This window comes from Rhineura floridana, chromosome 2 (assembly GCF_030035675.1).
Source record: "Rhineura floridana isolate rRhiFlo1 chromosome 2, rRhiFlo1.hap2, whole genome shotgun sequence".
NCBI classification, from domain to species: Eukaryota; Metazoa; Chordata; class Lepidosauria; order Squamata; family Rhineuridae; genus Rhineura; species Rhineura floridana.
Genome location: NC_084481.1, coordinates 88,374,115 through 88,396,505, shown reverse-complemented (window position 1 = coordinate 88,396,505; position 22,391 = coordinate 88,374,115). Strand labels below are relative to the sequence as shown.

The window sequence follows — 22,391 nt, the reverse complement described above, 5'->3', positions numbered from 1 at the left end:
AAGGGTCAAGATTAAATCGCCGATCTCTGCACTTGTGACTGGTGGCCAGTTAGGGAGATCTGGCGGGCTTGGAGTAGATAGTGAGAGGGTTAACGAGGAGGCGCCAAATATGGTACTAAAGTGGGATACCCATGATTCCGGTAAAATTGGAGGGATTGGGACGTTTTCCCAGTGAGAATTTCCCCAATGGACAAGTTTCCAAAAAAGTGTGTCGTTACCTTTGCTGTGGGCTTGTTCTAACTCCCTCCAATTGTTTACGTAAAATTGGTGTTTCTTGTCCTTTAGAAGCTTCTTATAGGTCCTCTTTATTAGGAGTAAACGTTGGATTGCCTCATTTGACTGATTTCGTCTTATTAATTTAATTTGGGTGGACAACTCTCTCTTCATAGATTATTTTCTAGGTTCCCCTCTCCTAATGCCCCTAGTTAAAGATCTCTCGATAATAAGCAGAGCGGATAGTGATCATCTCCCCTTATGCTTAAAGTTACGTGATCCCAGTCTATACACACGCCCACGCTTTTTTAAACCATTCCTTGATAGTCTCTCTGGGTCAAGACGTATCAAATGGTCTGCTGACATTGAAAAGTCAGTCAAGCAAATCTTAGAATCAGCTCCAGCCCTTGAGTTACGCAACCGGGCCATTTCAGCGACCGGGGACATTGTGGGACTATATGAAAAAGTGATCTTATTCCTAAAACCCCAGGTATCCACCGCTAGTCTCAAAACTCCGAGGGGATTTACCAATGATTGGTTTGATGGGGAGTGTAGATCTATGGAGAGAGAATTTAAAATAGAATTTAAGCAATATAAAACTATAAAAATAAAACAGAGGCAGTCATCAGCATTAATAAAAAAGAAATAACATCAGATTCCATTAAAGTTTTACTAGAATGAATAAAAGGGTCTCCAGGGTTGCCTGAACAGTGTGTGTGTGTAGCTTTAAATTTCCCACTATAACTGGAGATGAGGTAGAATAGGGATAGCTCTCTAGATATTATTGGACTCCAACTCCCATCTACCTCGTCCAGGTGGCTAAGGGTAAGGTAAGATGGGAGTTATAGTTCAACAACAATTGAAGGGCCACAGGTTTCCCATCCCTGAGGTAGAGGCTGCTTCTCACATGCCCCCTACCCTTGCCTCTGTCCTACCATTCATCCTTTCCCCCTTCCTTCTGTGGTGCCCACCTGGATTGTGACAGGGAAGTGGATGGCTGACTGGGAGTGGGAAAACAATGGGAGTGTTTCCTGCTGCATCATGGAATGAAAAGCTGCACATGTCTCCAGGTTGTAACCTAGCTATGCTAACAAGAACATTAATATCCTTTGCATAGATTCTGCTATCTGATGGGTCTAGGATATTGTTTTGTGATGTCTTTAATGCATCAATTTCTGCATGTGAACTACCCTTCTTGTGAAGTGGTGATGCCTGCACATGTGGAGATGCCTTAAGTGAAATAAGCTGCTGCTCATACCAAAATAGAGCAGAGAATCTCTAAAGATGCTTTAACGTTTTGTATTTAGAGGTCTGAATGCTCAGTGTCCTCTGAGCTGCAGCAGAACCCATATGTTAAAAGAGGCAATCCCTGCGCTGTTTGCTCCCTGCCCACTGCAGTATCTGTGCAGGAAACAAAGTTCCCATTGCAACACAGGTTTGACTCAAATTAGGAATAGTAGCTAAAGTTTGTATGACAGGACGCACTTCTTTAACAATGTACTTCCTTTTTCATATCCTGCCTCTGCACCACCATCACATCTGGGAGTAACATATGCAAGGACCCATACCACCATCCTTCTCTTTCAGATAGGACTAGCCTGATTGCACAAGCCATCCAGAGGTGGCCATTTGGGATGACAATAGTCTGAAAAGTGCCCTAGTATTATATCTGCGTCATTGCACAGGATTCTGAGGCACATCATATGGTGCGGTCACATGGGATAGCAAAATGTTTTGGGCTGTTCCTGTTTTCAAGAAACTTCTGCATTATGTTCTGCCAGTAAAATACTGGAAACAGTAAAAGCTTGCAATCTGGCAGGGTCTTCACTTGGATTCCTTAGAAATAAGTTTGTTTGGGATTTCAACATATTGGTATTTTATTTTTCTCTAATGTCTACTATACTCCCATTAAAGTACGATGCTTTCAAAACAAATGCTTACTTAGTAAAACAAGCCATTTCATGTTAAAGAAGTAACATTGTGATACTTCTTAACCTTAAATCAAGTATTGCCAGTAGGGTAGTGGCAAATTCAGAAGTGCAGGATCTCTTCATAATAGTCACAGCCACATTCCCTACTAAGATTAGAGAATAATCTGGCCTGGCTTGAATACAGCTTTCTGCTTCTCTATTGCTGTCACCATTTGACTGTCTTTTCTCGCTGTCAGAGATATTGCTTGCATTAATGAATTCAGTGACTACACGTTTATCTTCTGCTGCTACCAAATTGCTTGATGATGTCAATGGGATACTATCATCAGGATTCACTATCTCTTCTTCTGAATTCCAGAATTCTCCCTCTCCACAATTTGGCTTTTTGGAGTCGGAACTAATAGGAGCTCTTTTCACTCTGATTGGCTCCGATCAGCAGGAAACAACAAGGAAGCAAGATAGAAGACTTTTCTCAGTGGCTAAAACATTCCCCTTTCATGCTAATTGGCTCATAGGCTATGGGGACCCTGCTGATACCTGGTTCTCAAAAAAGTAAGGGTCTAAGACCCCCTGAGACCGTGGACAACTACACCCCTCAGTATTGCTGAGCATCAGGTTTGTTTTAATGCAAGTCCTCCAATCATTGTTAAATTGCTGTTCTTTACCCAGCAATTGTGGGGTTGACTTTTTGGGTTACTTCAAGATGGTAGCCTAAAAATTGGAAATTTCTGTTCCACAGTCTCTGTGTATATTCCCTCCCCTTTCAGGCATATTCTACAACAGGGATTCTCAAACTTTCTTCCCCCAGGGCCCACTTGAGACATCTGAAAATTACTGATACCCACCAGTCACAAATAGTGTAGGAGCGAAGCCAGTTGTCAGTTACTAATGTCTTATTCTATTAATATCTAACCTCTCTTTGGAAATTTCTACTCTCCACCCCACCCCACCCATTTCCCTTGTGACAGGGAATTCTGTAGTTCAGTTTTCCTTAAAATAAGTACAGACATTGACTCTGGAGATGTCATGACTCAACTGCCACATTTTAGACAAAATTTCCTGGTCCTAAGGCTCTAAGTGGAGGTTTTCCCCCTCTCTCCCTGCAAAAAAAGTATTTCTTTTTCTTTTTCTTCCTGCCTTTGCACTGAGCCAGCCACTCCATCCCTCAACAGTTCTTTCTTTCTTTCTTTCTTTCTTTCTTTCTTTCTTTCTTTCTTTCTTTCTTTCTTTCTTTCTTTCTTTCTTTCTTTCTTTCTTTCCTTCCTTCCTTCCTTCCTTCCTTCCTTCCTTCCTTCCTTCCTTCCTTCCTTCCTTCTTTCTTTCTTTCTTTCTTTCCAGACTACAGCATCCCTCTTGCTTCTTTCTCTAAGCATGTCCAGCTAACATGTATGCCTATGTGCTCCACATGCAGGGAGCTGCTGCTGGTGTCATTCCAGTTTAAAAGTCCACAGTGTGGCCAGAGGGTAGACTGCAGCACTGAGGCCCACCTGAAAGCTGTGGGCTAAGGTTCACTGGTGGTCCCTGACCCACAGTTTGCGAAACAATGTGCTGCTTCATTATAGTCCAGATGCACTTTAAAAAACCTGGAGTTTTGGTGAGCAAAGCATTTTATTATGGTTTTCATATCTACTTGATGTGCACATTCAAAAACCAGTTGTTGCCATATAGTAACCTTTGGGTTATTTGAGATATTTAGCATGAAAGATTTTGGAGCTCTGAAGACCAAAAATAGTTATGCAGTTAGCCCTGCAGGAACCTTCCTTGTTAGGTGGGGCAGCCACATTTCTAGGTGGGGCATTGGGAGGGGGGAGGGTTACATGGTACCAGTTAATCCCCCCACTGGTGGAGAGGATATGAGAGCCATGGCAAAGGTAGGGAAAGGCAGTGACCTCCTTCGCCGTCACTTCTCCATCCAGAGAGTGTGTTAACTTAAATGAATGAAGTTCACCCTTGTTTGAGAGATATCCAGGAATATCAGACTCAGAAGCTTGACTTTACGTATAGAATGGAAATGGACTGCCTTCAAGTCAATTCTGACTTATGGCGACCCTATGAATAGGGTTTTCATGGTAAGCGGTATTCAGAGGGGTTTACCATTGCCTTCCTCTGAGGCTGAGAAACAGTGACTGGCCCAAGGTCACCCAGTATACTCTATGACTATGTGGGGATTCGAACCCTGGTCTCCCAGGTTGTAGTCCAGCACCTTAACCACTATGTCACACAATCCCCTTTCACCTGTAGTCAGTCCCTATGCTGCTTCTCTATGAAGTGAACTACTTTGGTAAATACAGTGAGCTCCTGGTCTTGGGTTTGATGCTGCATTAGGTATCTCAGTTTTAGATTCCACCAGAAAAATAAACTTGTCCATACTATAAGTTTAAGGAAGGGCAGAGAGACAATAAATACTACAGGGTGTGTTTATTAACTCCTCCTTGAGAATCCCTCCTTCTAGTCTTGTTTCTGGCCTTTAGATTTTCCTTCCTATTGGACAATCAAGGAAAACCTTTTTAACTGGCTGCTGTATAAAGGACAAACGAAATGAATGGAAACTAATTGTGGAAACCAATTGATTTTTTTTACTGGTTGCTGGGTTGATTTTTATGTCCAGAAACCCTGAAAAGGCCTCATGCTGAGCTGCACATATTGGGGAAATCAGAAATTAGGCCTGAGTTACAGTCTAGGTGTCTAGCCATCCAGCTAGCTAACTGTATTGTACGCAGCAATATTTCTATTCTTCTAGGGCTTTCATGCTTTGCCATCAAGTAATCAAGAAAAAGAAGAAAAAATAGCCACTATGATTATAAGTATAGTGAGTGCTTTAAAAGATTAAAGGGTGGCCAGTGTTTCAGATCACTTTAAGTTATCTCTTTATCTCACCCTTTAGCAATAAACACCCAATCCTGCTCTACTTATTATAATGACTGCAGAATTAACAAGTTCTTACTTCTTACTGCAGGCAAACATACTTCCTTCTTTATTGCTCGCTGGACAGAGAACACAACTAAAAAGGAAACTGAAAAGCAGAAGAAAGGAAGTCCAAGGGGTGGACTCTAACTCTAGCCCATAATACAAAGTTATACAGTAATATTTAACTCTTCAAGGGTCACGTTACTATACTGGCTGTTTTTTTTCAGGATCACTAAAGTAATTATAGGGTGATTGTGATAATGAAAAATCCACCCTCAGTCAGGGAAAGTCTTGAGTGAGCAGATTTTTTGGGGCTCTTCGAGATAATGCTTTTGTTGTGCATTTGCCCCGCCTTAAATGTAAATGTACTGCCTTCAAGTCGATTCCGACTTACGGCAACCCTATGAATAGGGTTTCATGAGGCTGAGAGGCAGTGACTGGCCCAAGGTCACCCAGTGAGCTTCATGGCTATATGGGGATTCAAACCCTGGTCTCCCAGGTCGTAGTCCAACACCTTAACCACCTATTTACTGAATTTTTCAGAGAGCCCTATCCTTAAATCGTTCCTGTTCTGAAACAAGCTATCATTCTTTAGATTGTCGTCTGTCATGTCACAAATTAAAAAGACAACTTTCCCAAAATTTCTTAGGTGGGGGTGTCAAAGCACTGCTCTTGGGGAGCAGCACTCCATCCTCCCGCCCGGCTACAGGCCTGCATGCAGTTATTGAAACGGCTGTAAAGATATGATCAGATACTCATAAATGATCACAAAATGAAGAAAAACCAATTGTGTGCGTAATCTTTATTGTCACTGTTTGCCATTGTTTGGTGTATATTGCCATAGCATCAAAAATATGTAGAAATTGAAATAAAATTGAGATGAATTAATTGTTCCTGATTTACCATCATTTTGAATGCACACCTTGCCTAGATGTAAAAACAATGATGCTTGGCACACCAATACTCCAAATTAATCCCAAATATGTCATTTTTACTCTGAAGTGTTGTGTATTATGTTCTGAAGTGTGCTGAAGAGCACCCTAATATTTTGCTGGGCTGTATGTTAACTGCTGTCTTTTCCTTTAGCAACTCTGAATAGCACCAATCACCTGTTGGGCAGAGAGGTCAGGACAGCTAAATCCAACCCTCTGCATCTTGTCTCGAGCCATTGATTGGTAGGAACATAGGAACTTGCCTTAAGACCATTGGTCCGTCTAGCTCAGTATTGTCGACACTGACTGGCAGCAGCTCTCTAGGATTTCAGTCGTACCTGGAGATGCTGGGGATTGAACTTGGGATCTTCTGCATGCAAGGCAGATGCTCTACTACTGAGCTATGGCCCTTTCCCCATTCATTGTAACCAACAGGGGCTGCCTCTGCACTAATTGCACACGCAGCAGCTGCTTCCACATCCAGTTCCCCATACAGCTAGAAATATGTAGTCACAAATCTGTTTCTGTGCCCATATGCTCAGGACAAGTATAAAAATTCTCAGTGACTGTCCTGTGAACAACCAGGTAATCAAGAAACTATGGGGTTGATGACTGCTGCTATCCATTTCTAATATAATCTTTCAAAATGTTGTCTTTATTTCCTTTTCCACCCTACTCCCCAGCAGTCCTGGAATGATTTGTCACTGTTTGTCATTGAGATGGGTGATTCACCATTCTTCTTTTGTTAATCTAATTCTTTTGTCTTATGATTCAGTGATCTGTGTTCAATCCACACGGTCAACCTAGTCCTTGGGCAACAATTCCAAAGGTCATCAGGAGTGGTCTCTACCCTTTGTTCCTTACAGGAAATTCACCAAAATTTATCTCCTCTGATATTTTATGGTTTTGGTTAGATATTTAAAACAAGGTACATGGTTCTGGCATACCACATCCTGCTGGTTAAATATTTGTTATCCAGCTACAATACAAAACACACTAAAAAGAATCAGGACAAAAGAAGAATTCTGTATGATATTGTTGTGCAGATTACTGACTAATAGTTCAGAATGTCAGGTGGATGGTTCCTCAGTGGGTTAAGAGATTATTGCCTGCTAGGTGTGGAATCTCTGTATTCAGAGCTTGGAGAAGATACTCCCACCAGCTAAGGGGAGGGGACCAGATATAAAGTGTGGGGGAGGTTGTGTGTTTGTGTGTGTGTGTGTGTGTGTGTGTGTGTGTGCGTGTGTGTGTGAGGCAGGCAGAATGCAACCCTAAACCCATTTACCTGGGAGTAAGCCCCACTGAATACAATAGGATTTAGTTCTGGCTAGACATGGTGCCAGCATTGCACAGTAATGAAAAAAAATATTCATTTCCTCTTTAAATGTTTTTAAAATAATTTATTAAGAAAGCAACAAGTACAGCGTCAAATACCAGATAATAGTACAAATAAAGAGTACAAATAAAAAGGGAATAATATATCAACCAGGCCATAGAGAGAATTTAGGAGAAAATTAACCAGATAAAGGCTATCTTTAATACTTTATTTTGGGGGGTTTCTATTTCAGTAACACACTTAAATGGCTTAAAATAGAAAGAAGTACCCTTCATTCTCAGCTGGAGCTATTTAAATTTTTCCTCACTGATTAATCAATCAAAGCTTCATTTTTCTATCAAATATATACTGCATAAACAAACAATTAAAATGAATATAATATGTAAAATTTTGCAGTGTCATGTGATTAATAAACATTAGGAAACATTAGGAACTGATTGCATTTACAAAATAATTTTGCTTATTCATTGAGCATCAGGGCTTCTTGCCCTACCATTAGGCAGGGTGATTTGATGGTCTTGGGCAAATGATTTTGGGTGACAAAATGTTAGTTACTTAATTTATTATGATTGTGTTTTTACTCCTATGGAGAGATGCTTATGGGATTGTCTGGCTCAGGTGCCAAAATAAATTGGTTAGGCTTGGGTATGATGCAGCTGATGGGGAGGGGGGATACACACCATTTGTTGTTGAACCTCAGGCAGCAAAATGTTTTGGGTTGGTTTCCCTGAGCATATAAATCAAATCATCCCGAGTATAATATTTAAGCACCTCAATCTAGTTGGGGATGTATCTGTAGTTGGATGTAGCAGAGGTACTGGCACTCATAGATGCTAGATGTGTAATTCCTTTTTTGACAAAGCTGCCTTTGACTGTTTGACAGGGCTATGTGTCCACAGCTCTGGTAGATGTGTGTCAGATGCATTGGGGCCAAAACCTTTTATTGATTAGTTTACCCTGAATGGGAAATGGATGCCGTGGAGCTTCCTGCTGGCACCCTTTCCACTGGCTTCCCCTGAGTTGGACTGTTCTGTTAGTAAGTGTGGCCTGCGGGGCTATCACATGTACCAGGGCCTTCTCAGTAGTTATACCCTGGTTATGGAAGTCACTCCAAGTGAAGATGTAACAGAGATCTGTTTGTATTTTCCCTATCTTGCCAGGAAAAATACCATGTACTTTGCTGCATCATCATCATCCAACAACAACAACAACAACAGTAGTAGTAGTAGTAGTAGTGATTGTAGTAGTAGTTGTAGTAGTAGTAGTAATAATAATAATGTATTATAATATATAATAACATGTGTTTACTATATTTCTCATGTCTTCAAATTCTTTTAAGATGTCTGGCAGGTAGCAACTCTATTTCATTTCAGCCAGAGAAATACACATTGTTCCAGAAGGAGATGAGAATAAAATACATGACATTCGTCAAAGGCTAAGATGATGAGGGCTTTTGCAATTTCAGCATAAAATAGCAGCGCACAAGGGAATAAAATATTACACATTTGTTGTTGTTATGTGCCTTCAAGTCGATTACAACTTATGGCGACCCTATGAATCAGCGACCTCCAAGAGCATCTGTCATGAACCACCCTGTTCATATCTGGTCTATGGCTTCTTTTATGGAAGCAATCCATCTTTTGTTTGGCCTTGCTCTTTTTCTACTCCCTTCTGTTTTTCCCAGCATTATGGTCTTTTCTAGTGAACCAGGTCTTCTCATGATGTTTCCAAAGTATGATAACCTCAGTTTCATCATTTTAGCTTCTAGTGACAGTTCTGGTTTAATGTGTTCTAACACCCAATTATTTGTCTTTTTTGCAGTCCATGGTATGCACAAAGCTCTCTTCCACCACCACATTTCAAATGAGTTTATTTTTCCCTTATCTGCTTTTTTCACTGTCCAACTTTCACATCCATACATAGAGATCGGGAATACCATGATCTGAATGATCCTGACTTTGGTGTTCAGTGATACATCTTTGCATTTGAGGACCTTTTCTAGTTCTCTCATAGATGCCCTTCCCAGTCCTAGCCTTCTTCTGATTTCTTGACTATTGTCTCCATTTTGGTTAATGACTGTGCTGAGATATTGATAATCCTTGACAAGTTCAATGTCCTCATTGTCAACTTTAAAGTTACATAAATCTTCTGTTATCATCACTTTAGTTTTTTTAACGTTGAGCTGTAGTCCTGCTTTTGTGCTTTCTTCTTTTACTTTCATCAGCAGTCGTTTCAAATAATTACTGGTTTTTGCTAGTAGTATGGTATCGTCTGCATATCTTAAATTATTGATATTTCTCCCTCCAGTTTTCACACCTCCTTCATCTTGGTCCAATCCTGCTTTCCGTATGATATGTTCTGCATACAGACTAAACAAATAGGGTGATAAAATACACCCCTGTCTCACAGCCTTTTCTACTGGGAACCAATCGGTTTCTCCATATTCTGTCCTTACAGTAGCCTCTTGTCCAGAGTATAGGGTGCGCATCAGGATAATCAGATGCTGTGGCACCCCCATTTCTTTTAAAGCATTCCATAGTTTTTCATGATCTACACAGTCAAAGGCTTTGCTGTAATCTATAAAGCACAAGGTGATTTCCTTCTGAAATTCCTTGGTCTGTTCCATTATCCAACGTATGTTTGCAATATGATCTCTGGTGCCTCTTCCCTTTCTAAATCCAGCTTGGATGTCTGGCATTTCTTGCTTCATATAGGGTAAGAGCCTTTGTTGTAGAATCTTGAGCATTACTTGCATGGGATATTAAGGAAATAGTTCGATAATTACTGCATTGCCTGGGATCCTTTTCTTTGGAATTGGGATATATATTGAACGCTTCCAGTCTGTGGGCCATTGTTTAGTTTTCCATATTTCTTGATAATTTTTTCTCAAAATTTGGACAGATTCAGTCTCAGTAGCTTGTAGCAACTCTATTGGTATGCCATCTGTTCCTGGTGATTTGTTTCTTCCAAGTATTTTAAGAGCAGCTTTTACCTCACATTCTAAAATTTCTGGTTCTTCATCATATGGTTCCTCTGTGAATGAATCTGTCATCCTTGCATCTCTTTTGTAGAATTCTTCAGTGTATTGCTTCCATCTTCCTTTTATGTTATCTTGGTTATTTAGTGTGTTCTCCTGTTGATTATTCAACATCCCTACTTGTGGTTTAAATTTCCCTTTCATTTCTCTAATCTTTTGGAACAGGGCTCTTGTTCTCCCCTTTTTGTTGTCCTCTTCTATTTCTATACAATAACTATTGCAATAGTTCTCTTTGTACCTACGTACTAGTTGCTGTATTGTTGCATTTAGGGTTCTGACCATGTTTCTATCTTGTCTTGCTTTTGCTTTCCTTCTCTCTTTAACCATTTTAAGAGTTTCTTCAGTCATCCATTGAGGTCTTTCTCTCTTTTTAACTAGAGGTATTGAAATTGAAATTGAAATTGAAATTTTTACCCCGCCCTTTTTCCAAACTGGAACTCAGGGCGGCTTACAAATAAAACTACGTGTAGTTAAAAACATAGAAAAACATACAATTAAAATGCAATTAAACTATGCACAACCTTAAAACCATAAAAGGCACTTAAAAATCTAAAAACAATTTAAAATAATACAGATAATAATATAAAACATTAAAACAAGCCTTGTAAAGCCCAATCCTAAACATCTTCTATCCCAAAGGCCTGTTGGAATAAAAAAGTCTTTACTTGCCGATGGAAGGATGGCAAGGAGGGGGCCATTCGTGCCTCCCTAGGAAGGGAGTTCCAGAACTTAGGAGCAGCCACCGAGAACGCCCTATCTTGCGTCCCGACCAATCGCACTTGCAAGGGTGTTGGGACTGAGAGAAGGGCCTCTCCTGAAGATCTCAGGGCCCGGGCAGGCTCGTGTAGGGAGATACGGTCTGACAGATAGCCTGGACCTGGGCCGTATAGGGCTTTAAAGGTCAAAACCAGCACTTTGAATTGTGACCGGAAACAAACTGGCAGCCAGTGGAGCTGTTGTAACAAGGGAGTTGTATGTTCCCTGTAACCAGCCCCTGTTAATACTCTGGCTGCAGCTCTTTGTACCAGTTTAAGTTTCCGAACAGTCTTCAAAGGCAGCCCCACGTAGAGCGCGTTACAGTAGTCTAAATGGGATGTAACTAAGGCATGCATCACCATAGTCAAATCAGGCATTTCCAGGAACAGGCGCAGCTGGTGCACTAGTCTTAAATGGGCAAAGGCACTCCTGGCCACGGCCAAGACCTGGGCCTCCAAGTTCAGAGCACAGTCCAGGAGCACACCCAAACTGCAAACCTGTGTCTTCAGGGGGAGTGTAACCCCATCGAGCACAGGCTGAATCCCTATTCCCTGATCTGCCCTTCGACTGACCAGGAGCACCTCTGTCTCGTCTGGATTTAGTTTCAATTTGTTCGCCCTCATCCAGTCCATCACTGATGCCAGGCACTGGTTCAGGACCAGGACAGCTTCCTTGGCTTTAGGTGAAAAGGAGAAATAGAGTTGGGTGTCATCCGCATACTGATGGCACAGAACCCCAAATCCCCGGACAACCTCTCCCAGCGGTTTCATATAGATGTTAAATAACATGGGGGACAAAACTGAACCCTGAGGGACCCCATAGGTCAATGGCCAAGGGGTCGAACAGGAGTCCCCCAGCACCACCTTCTGAGTTCGTCCCTCCAGAAAGGAATGGAGCCATCATAACACGGTGCCCCCAAGTCCCATCCCAGCAAGGCGGTCCAGAAGGATACCATGGTCGATGGTATCGAAAGCCGCTGAGAGGTCCAGTAGAACTAACAGGGACACACTCCCCCTGTCCAGCTCTCTGCGAAGGTCATCCACCAAGGCGACCAAAGCTGTCTCTGTCCCGTAACCAGGCCTGAAACCAGACTGAAATAGATCCAGATAATCTGTTTCATCCAAGAATCTCTGGAGCTGGGCGGCCACCACACGCTCTATTACCTTGCCCAAAAATGGAATGTTGGAGACTGGCCGATAATTTCCCATTATGGAGGGATCCAGGTATTGTCTTTTTGCATTCTTCCCTGATAATGTCTCTGACTTCACTCCATAGTTCTTCTGGTTCTCTGTCAACTACGGTTAAAGCCTCAAATCTGTTCCTTATTTGATCTTTATATTCTTCTGGGATGTTATTTAAATTGTATTTTGGCATTATGATTGCTTTGTTCTTCTTTAGCTTTACTCTGATTTTCGACATGACCAGTTCATGTTCTGTACCGCAGTCTGCTTCTGGTCTTTGTATTTCAATCAGTTTAAACACAACAAAAACAACCTTTATCAAACAACCTATACTCAATACAATTTTCCTTGCAGCCTGGAGATCAACTTTGGCAATTGTTTTTGTAATATATTTTTCTTCACTTTAAATAAATAATCTAATCAAGATGCCAATCCACGTTTAGTCCTGCTAGTTTCTGTTTCTTCTAAATTCTCGGTAGAGCGTAATTGATGTCAGTTGTCTTTCTTCGATGGACAGCACACACACCCGGTTGCACAGACAAGACGCTTCCTGTACTGTTCTGTTCAAAACTGGGCGCGCTGTCTCTTTAAGACGCTGCAGTTCCTAGGTTGCACTGTCTCTTTAAAAGGCTGTATTCTCCTTGTCCCCGGCTCTTGAAGAGGGCTATGGCCATTGTTTCGCTCCTGGTCTTTACTCTCGTCCTCCCGCTCTGATTAATTTTAACCACCACCGCACAGGGGTTTTTTTTGTTTGTTTTTTTAAAAAACGACGGCAAAATGGCTGAGATGGGCAAGGGAGTCACTGCGGGGAAAATAGCCAGCAACATGCAGAAGAAACTCACCAGGGCCCAAGAGAAGGTAAAGAATGTATAGAGAGGGGCGGAAAATCCAGTGTTCAGGGAAAGGGAACGGGGCAGTGCCCTCTTAGTGCACGCAGCCCCGAGCCTTTGCAGTCTTCCTGAGCATTGGTGGGGCTTTTTTTTTTTTAAAGGAGGGGACGGTGTTGCTTGCCAGGGCAAAGACTGTGGTGTATAGCGGTTGTTAATACATGTGCGCATGCAAGGGTGGTGCAGTGCAATTCATTGTAGCGTCTCTGTCCCCCCCCTCCCCTGGAAGTGTTGCTCCAGCCGAGGATTCCTTCTTTCCATTGACGTTGACAGCTTCGTTAGCCACGTTGCCTCTCTCCCCGTCGGCCCCGCCGCGGTCGCAGCGTTGGGGAGCTCTCTCTGCGGTACCAGTAATCGAGGGTCGGCCGGGAGACAATCGGACGAAAAGGGCGTCCAGATCCTGATCCTCTGTACTGTTTATTCGGAAGTTTGAAGTCTGGCTGCCTTAAACAGCAGGGCTTTATTCCCAAATTACAGCCCCAGAAACGTAACATGGGGCCTTGATGTGGGGTGGGGATGGAAAAGGGTGTAGGACGGTGGCTTAGCGTGATGTTTGTTTTCTATTCTCTCACACCCGTCCCTTCCCCGGTTAGATTTCAGTGAAATGGCAGAGGCAGAGTGGGTTGAAGGTTGGTGGGCCAGCGCTACAAGGCTTTATTCTATAGGGGATGAAAGATAACCTCGACCTCCTCATCAGACGTTTCTCTCTTCGCTTTCTCCCAGTCCTTTTACACATTTGCGACGTGTGTGTGTGTGAGGAAAAGGCACTCATCAGCCTTCACCTTGTCTCTGCTTAAAATCCAGTTGCTTACGCGTTCCCTTTCCCTTCAAGCGTGTGAAACGGGGGCAAGTATGCTAGCGAAGGGGAAACCGGAGCGCTCTATGTGCGTGCGTGCGTGCGGACGGCGGCTATTTTTAGCTGCTAAGGTCAGAGAGAGAGAGAGAGAGCGTCCGCCGCTACCGGGTTTGGTCTGAAGCCCACGCACTGTGGTGAGGCCTTGGGGTGAGATTATGTGTGAACGGATCGGCCACTGGGAAGGACGTGCTCTGTGATTGCCCCCTGGCGGGTACCCACGAATCCGGGTTTATGCTTATAATAGTTGGGTTTTCATGGGGGACTCAGCGACCGAAAGGCTAAAAAGGTTAAAACCTACTTCGATAAGGCGGCGTGTGTGTGTGTGTGTGTGTGTGGAATCCGGAGAGTTAGAAATCCGTTCGGAGCCTGCTGCTAAAGCAACGTCAGATGAGATGTGGGCGAGATTTCCCTGCCCCCCCCAATTAAACACACTTGAGATGTCACTCTCCTCTAGCCGCTCTTATCTCCCGCCGCACCGCCCTTTCGTGTTAAGACGCTTCAGTTGCAAATCCTTACCCAAGAATTTCACCTGCAAAGGACTATGGCAATTGCTATGGGCGACGCGAACCGCCTTTGCCTGCGCGACCAGAACAGGGAGATTTCAGTACTGATTCCCAAGACGGCTTGCTCTTTCCTTCTGCTTGGAGATTTCCCTTCCTCGGCGCATGCGGAAGAGCAAGGTAGACGTTCGCTGTGGCTGCCCATAGATCTGGCGGGCTTTTCTCTGGCAATCCACACCTCTCTCTCTCTCCCCCCCCCATTCCTGTTGTTACTTTTCCAGTTTGACTGACGTGCGGACGTCAGGCAGCGCGAACGTGGGCTCTTGTCAAAAGCGGCTTTCTGTAGTGACTCTGCGGGAAATTAGGGCTGTCTGCCCACAAGAAAGGCCCTTGCCGTTTATCGGCAGCTGTGATAGAGGAGGGAAGCCGCCGCCTCTCCTCCTGGCTCGGGTCGTGTGGAAGGGCTGCAGACCCTGCGAAGAGGCGGAGGGCTTCCTCTGTTTTGAATCGGATTGCTTGCTGCGTGTGGAGAGTAGACACACGTTGCTTTATCTTTTCCTTCTCACTCAATTCCGACAGGCCGGGCACTCTGCACCCCCTGCCTGGGTAGAAACAAGCCAAACATCCTTTCTGAATTTCTGTGGGCTGCTGCTTCACACCTGGGCCTTCATGTGGGGAAAGTATAATTTTAAAAGTGGCCTCATGTAGCGTTCTTTCACCATAGAAGCCCTATCCCACACAGCTACTACCCGCCCACCCCCATGAAGCACTGCATCCTCATCTGTTGAAGTCATACCAGAGCCACTGTAGTGTCTTATAATGTTGGTCTAGGGCAGGGAGACCCAAGTTCAAATCCCCACCTCCACATGGAGTTCACTGCTGACTTTGGGCAGGCCATTTTCTCGTATCCTAACCTACCTCATAGGGTTGTTGTCACTCTCAGTTCCTCAGAGAAAGAACATGCTTTAATGTGCCACATCTTTGCACTCTCAGCTGGGATGGGGTGGGTTATTTATGTATTTATTACCCTTCATTCCCAAGGGATCCCAGAATGGTATCCAGCAAACAATAAATATGTCTCGTCATACACATTAAAACTAAAACCCATATATCTTCCAATGAATGGTGAATGTAACAGTTTTCAGCTCACACCTGATGGAGCAAAAACAGTGAAGTCCCCTTCCACACACACATGCTCTCAGTGTAGAGCTGTACAGAAGGGAGATTGTAATTTGTGATAGTGATGCTATTTGGGACTAAACAATCTAGAATCATTTCTTTTACTACCACACTTTTCTGCTTGACCACTGGAACAGTGTTTCTCTTTTTAAAAACAAAACACTGGAGGCAATCTGCTTTTGAGGTTCCTGTGCCTTCCTCCTTGACATCAAGTTCCAGTTACCTGTTCAGTGCCTGACCATGCAGGGATTCTCATGTATACCTGGAAGTGGTCCACTATTGAAAACATCCTCTTAGAGGACCTCCACTGTAGGTTAATAAAGGAGCCAGTCCTGGCAGGCAGGCAAACAGGCAAGAGGGAGGCTCTGCCGGTCTAGAAGGAGATAGGAGAGCCTGCCTAGGCAATTGTCCTGGAGGGCTGGAACTGATTGTTTGCTGAGTTTCATGTCTCTCCTCTGTTCTCTAACTCTGCCTGGCCCAAATCCACTGGGATCAGGATTCAACTTTTTATAAGGAGACAGGAGGGACGATAGCATACATCTCTTGAGGGATCCATTGCTAGCCACTGCTTGTCTTTTGACAGCTGTGGTTGCAGATTGCTGGCAAGAGTTCCAGCGATCCTGTCACCTTTCTTTGGAGGTGTTTGCACACCTGCCCTCCACAAGGAAGCCTGGCCCAATGTGCAAAAATATAGGTATTGGAGGAAAGGTTCTATTTCGGCCCCTCCTAGTGGAAGATAGTTAGGGTAATGTTTCTAAATGAGGCAGGTCTATTTACAGCAGAGCCCTTTGCCTGTGTGGTAAGTTGCTATGCGCTGCAAAGTATCACCTTACTCTTGGAAAGAAAGGCATGACTGCACTGCTCCATAGCTGTTTGGAGCAAATCGTTCTTGATTTGCTTTGGAGTAATTCATTTGAATCAGCCCAAGGGAGTAACAGTCTGTCAATTTTCCTTGTTCCCTTTCTACTGCTCAGATATACAGTTCCCTATCTTGCTAGGGGCTTGAATTGTCTTTGCAGTTTAAGCCAGTATAGTCTGAAGAAGAGTCTTTTAAAAGTCTTTATTCAAATGGACAGCTGGCTGTAATTTTTTCATTGTTCAGGTGAATACGTTACACAGTACCATATTTCCTTTTTATTTATTTATTTATTGAATGTATTAGTCACCCATCTGGCTGGTTATCCAGCCACTCTGGGTGACGTACAAAATAGACATACAAATACATTAGACATTAAAAATCTGAAAACAATGATAATAAAATCTAGCCCACCCCAAAAGCCTGCCTGAAGAGCCAGGTCTTCAAGGCCCGGCGGAAGCTCATCATAGAAGGGGCATGGAGGAGATCATTTGGGAGGGAGTTCCACAGGGTGGGGGCCACAATTGAAAAAGCCCTCTCCCTAGTCCTTACCAGTCTGGCTGTTTTGACTGATGGGATGGAGAGAAGGTCTTTTGAGGCTGATCTTGTTGGGCGGCATAGCTGATGATGCTGGAGGCGCTCCTTCAGATAGACTGGGCCGAAACCGTGTAGGGATTTAAAGGTCAAAACCAACACCTTGAATTGGGCCCAGCAAGCAACTGGTAACCAGTGCAACTCTTTTAGCACTGGAGTGATACGATCTCGCCGGCGGCTGCCTTTAATCAGGTGCGCCGCCGCGTTCTGTACCAGTTGCAGCTTCCGGACCATTTTCAAGGGTAGCCCCATGTAGAGCGCATTACAGTAGTCATAATCAAATCTTTATTTACAGTCGATAGACCCATAGGAGAGGGTGATACAAAAGAAATATATTACATAATGATGTACTATCTAGGCGAGAGGAGACCAGGACATGTACCACCGATGGGAGCAGATGATTGGGAAGGTAGGGGCGTAGCCTCCATATCAGATGGAGTTGATTCAACGCTGCCCGGCTCACAGCCGAAACCTGAGCTTCCATGGACAGTTGGGAGTCAAGAATGACCCCAGGCTGCGGACCTGGTCTCTCAGGGGCAATCTTACCCCCATTGAGCACCAGGTCCAAATCCCCTAACCTTCCATTGTCTCCCACGAACAGTACCTCGGTTTTGTCAGGGTTCAGGTTCAGCTTATTCCTTCCCATCCAGTCACTCACTGACTCCAGGCACTTGGATAGGGTTTCTACAACCTCGGTGAAGATTTGAATGAGAGATAGAGCTGCGTGTCATCCGCATACTGGTGACACTGCAGCCCAAATCTGATGATAGCCCCCAGCGGCATTATATAGATGTTAATTGTGAATTGTTTACTTTAAGTGTAAGAGAATGTACAGTTTAACACATCAAAGACAAGTTTTGATTGTTGTTGTTTTGTTAGAAACAGCTATAACTTCTGAAATGGGGAATATGCATCACTCTTTGTTGCACTATCACATCAAAGCCAAAATGTCTTTAAAAATAAATAGGTTGAAGTTCCACCAGTATGGACACTGTAGCAAAATTGATCTCAACTGAGCATTGTCAGCTGCAGTTGGCTGTGTCATGATGCTACTAATTTTAGATACAAATTGGAAAAAGACCCCCTTTTTTGCTTTTTAAAATATTTGGATAGAGAGGAGAAACTTCACTCAGTCCTTTGTAGTGAGGCTGTATACTGAAAAAAGTAATCCCATATTTTAGAAGAATATGGTTTATGATCTGAATTAGCCTGCCACAAATAAAGAATAGTGTGTCTGCATGCTGCTGTTATGTGCAATGGCCTTTCCCAACCAATATTATTATGACTGAAGGAGATGGATTCATTAAGAAAGCTTTACAACACCATTGTAAATTCGGCCAGATAGGCGGCCTAAAAATAAAATTTTATTATTATTATTATTATAATGCCATAGTGTGGGGGAAAATGGGAGGATGGACATGCAGACCATTGGCTTGCCTTGCAGCTTGAATAAAAATGGAGCATCATGACCCGCCTTGTAACTTGCTTTCTTCCTATTGATTCAACAGCTGCTTCATTGGAATCTATGACATACTGTCAGATGGTGATGTGATATACTGAGATAATGTCAACCATAGGAAAGCTAGTAGGGAGCAAATCTCCCAGTTAAGTGAAGTATGGGAGTCCATGGTGCTGTTCATTGTTGAAAAGAAGTAGGCTGTGCATAATTCTCTGTTGTCCCTTGTGAACTGAGAGTGTACCCCGGAACACACAACAGTGTCAGGCAACTCTACTCACTTCTAGGGAAGATTGACAGATAGGGGGCAAGTTGTCTGCCATTATTATAATCTCAGTAAAGACAAGTCCTTCAATGCAAAGTTTGAAAAACAACAGCAACCCTGGTTTAGGAGCTGATGCTCTCTATGAATGTTCCCACAAAAACCATGGACATTTCTGAAATATTGGGGTGGGGATTGCGGTTGACTAGAAATATGAAACAAAGAAACTAAATGTGTGGTTTGGGAATGAGACAATAAAGCTTTTGGGTACAGGCTCAGGGTAACTGAGCAAAGATTGCTGACAGGTGCTAGGGATTTTTTAAAAATGATCAGTTTAACATATGTTGGATGTCTCTGCTATATTTATTCTGTGGACAGGTGTCCACTATCAGTAATTCACAGATAGCAAGCCAAGAACCTTGTTGGATCCCAAGGCTGCCTGCAGTGGATGCCTGAATTTTGGGGGCAATGTGATAAATGAAATTATGGGAAATTAAACATGAACAAGGGTGTGTGGCATCAAAAGGCAAAACTCCTGCTGTTAGTTTCAGCAGGCATAATGGTTCCGCTCATAAGACATTTCCACTGGAGGATGTGTAGGGGTGAGGGGGATAATCAATGCTTTTTGATTATGTTTCCTGAAAAGCTGCTCTGGAGGGTTGAGGGAACCTTCCAGAATAGGGTGGGAGGTGGTGCAGTTTTCCACAATTGTGGAAATCATTTCCACTTCCTCCAACGGGAGCTTGCACTGGATCTCGGTCCCTTTTGAAATGGAAGGAGCCTTTCTCTTTACGGAAGGGCGACTCTGAATCCAGGCCCCTGAGCATCATTGACTTCCTTGACAAGAGCAGACTTGAAATCAGTGTTGATTTAGTGCAGAGCAGTCTAAAGCTGCCTACACCGAGTCAGTTTCTAGGAAGGAACATAGGAGGCTGCCTTATACTGAGTCAGATCCACTGGTCCATTGAACTCAGTATTGTCTACAGTACCCTGACTGCCAACGGCTCTGCAGGATTTCAGGTGGGTCTCTTCCCAGCCCTACTTGGAGATGCCGGGGCTTGAACTTAGGATCTTCTGCACACAAGACATATGCTCTGCCACTGAGCTACGGCCCTTCCCCATTGGCCCATCTATCTCAATGATTGGGGCTCTCCTGGGTTCAGCTTGGAACCTTTGCCAGCCCTAACTAGAAATGCCAGGTACTGAACCTGTAACCTTTCGCTTATAAAACATGTGTTCTTCCAGTGAGCTATGGCCTTTTGCCCAGTGAGAAGATTCCTCATTCCTCAATGAGAAGATCATTACACAGAAGATACATTTCCCTGGTAAATGACTTTTACACTACTACCAGTCTTTACTTGCAGTGTCCATCTGCAGGGGACTGTGACTGTGTGTAGAGGAATGTAGGATATATAAAATAATAGGGATCATGGTTGGCTTTGATCTATGACTTAATGCCACAGAGTGCTCTCTTCCCTGCCCACCAGTCATGTGGGATGTTTAAAAACATGCTTATTGCCAGTGTTCATCCAGTTGTCTAGAAATCTACAAATCGTTAGGTCTCTAAGACCATTTAGCACAGTGAAATTCTAGATTCACTGTGAGTAATTTCATGATGTTATAAACAATGACCTAGTGAGTTTAATTTATGTTTGTTCAGGGTGGCTGTTTGTGTCCTGAAATAAAACATTTTTTAAATCCCTGATGTGGCTTTCTTTGTTTTAAGAAGTAATGCCATACAGTGCTACAGTGAACTGAAATATCTGTCCCTCAGTCTCAGAGTTTAAAATGTCATAGTTTTTCCTTAAAGGCCACTGACCTGACAATATTGCCTTGCAAGGCTGGCCCAAGTTGTTTTGATACCTGAGGCAGAAAATTCCACAAGTGCCTCTCTTCCTCCTGGGCAGTAAAAGTAGAATAATAATAAATTTAAAAAAAATGAATTTTAAAATAATTTAGAAAATGAGCTACCAGCTGCTTGAGGAGGTTGCTTCACTCTGCCTAATGGTAGGGCTGGCCCTCCTGCTGTGTTATTAGCAGCTGCTATTCTGTTGCTGTTTCCATCAAAGGTCCTCACCATTACAGCTGACAGCTGCATAGCCTGGTGTTCAGATTGTGCAGAGTCCCTACTTGTGAGCAGGAGCGCAGGCATTGGGTTTTCTTTACAGACAGTTGTGTGCTGTTGTTGAAAGAAGATGTGATGTCAAGGGTGGGGCTAAAAGCAAAGCCCCACTGCGCACACTCCACACTCATGCTCTACATTTATTCGTTTATTTAGCAAGATTTATATACTACTTAATTAAAACAATATCTCTAAGTGGTTTACATAAAATGGGATAAAACAGGTGTAGGGAACCTTTGGCCCTCTAGCTGTTGCTGAACTATAGGTCCCATCAGCCCCTGCAAGCATAGTCAATGGCAAGGGATGATGGGAGCTATAGTGTAGCAACAGCTGGAGGGCCAAAGGTTCCTCCCACCTGTTGTAAAACATTAATTAAAAATAACAATAAAGACAAACTTTAACATGGAAGTCATAATAAAATTATCAAAATGCAGATAAAACCAACAGGCTTTAAAAACAAGTTGAAAGTAATGCATGGATAGTGCTTGCTTGTAAAAATAAAAACTGCTGCTTGTGGGTCTTCTGAGCTCTGTGTGTGAGAATAGATCTGTATGTTTCTCTATTCAGGGCCAGCGCCAGAGGGCGGCCAGGTTAGGCCTGGCCAAAGGCCCCTGGGTCCCAAGGGGCCCTTCCTTAGGGTGAGTGGGTAGTACTCCCTTCTGCGATCTGCGGTAGCATCAGGATAATGGAATTGGTCAACCAAACTTTACAAGATCCATTCATTTCAGTCAGCAAGTTGAGTATGCAGCTCAGTTTCTCCACTGAAATCAGTGAGACTTTGGTTGGACTGTGTTTAGTGTTTTGTCCTCTCCCAGATCCACAAGAAAGGAAATAATAATAGGTTAGACATCATTATGTGTTTTCAAGCTCTGAATGTGCTCATTCATGTTAGAATGTGTGGATAGTCACAATCAGTATTTGTGCAGCATTAAGTAAAGTTTTATATTAAGTGAGGATCATGTGTACAAATTCAAGTCCAGGGCCTAAAATCAAGCTCAAGAATGTCATTAGCTTTTGAGATCACTTTTCTGTTAACATAAGAGAAATGAAATAGTTAACAAATAAAAAGAAGGCTGCAAAGGGTTCTTTTTCTTTGTATTGTATGTTTTGTAGCAACTGTTTCACTTAGGCAATGTATCAGGAGTTTCTTACAGTGATCTTGCTGCAGACATGTTCTCTCTCTTCGCCCCCTGATGCTTGTGTTTCTCACCTCGCTGTCATAATATTTGCAATGCCTTCTGTTACACTTTCCCTTTATTGTGGGACATTTTTTCAAACAATCTTGTGCCCGGTAATTCAATAGCTTGTGTCCAGAATCTATGAAATGTTTCTTTTTCTCAAAGAGAGTATTGGACAAGACTTGTAATGGGGGGTATGGATTTTAGG

The 22,391-nt window shown here is 43.2% G+C and overlaps 1 protein-coding gene across 15 annotated transcripts in view; it reads left to right on the top strand.

Annotated features, from left to right (window-relative positions):
* The first annotated feature begins 12,926 nt into the window (after positions 1-12,926).
* The window catches only part of BIN1 (bridging integrator 1), a 152,150-nt gene continuing 142,685 nt past the window's right edge, over positions 12,927-22,391 (top strand). For 4 of the 15 annotated variants that reach the window (XM_061609202.1, XM_061609203.1, XM_061609201.1 and 1 more), the window contains exon 1: positions 12,928-13,151. In XM_061609202.1, the coding sequence (XP_061465186.1) occupies positions 13,071-13,151 (81 nt within the window). In that variant the 5' untranslated portion in view covers positions 12,928-13,070. Of the gene's footprint in view, positions 13,152-14,121; positions 14,184-22,391 lie in introns of those variants that run through there. The other 11 variants (XM_061609205.1, XM_061609204.1, XM_061609212.1 and 8 more) reach the window with 7 other exon arrangements.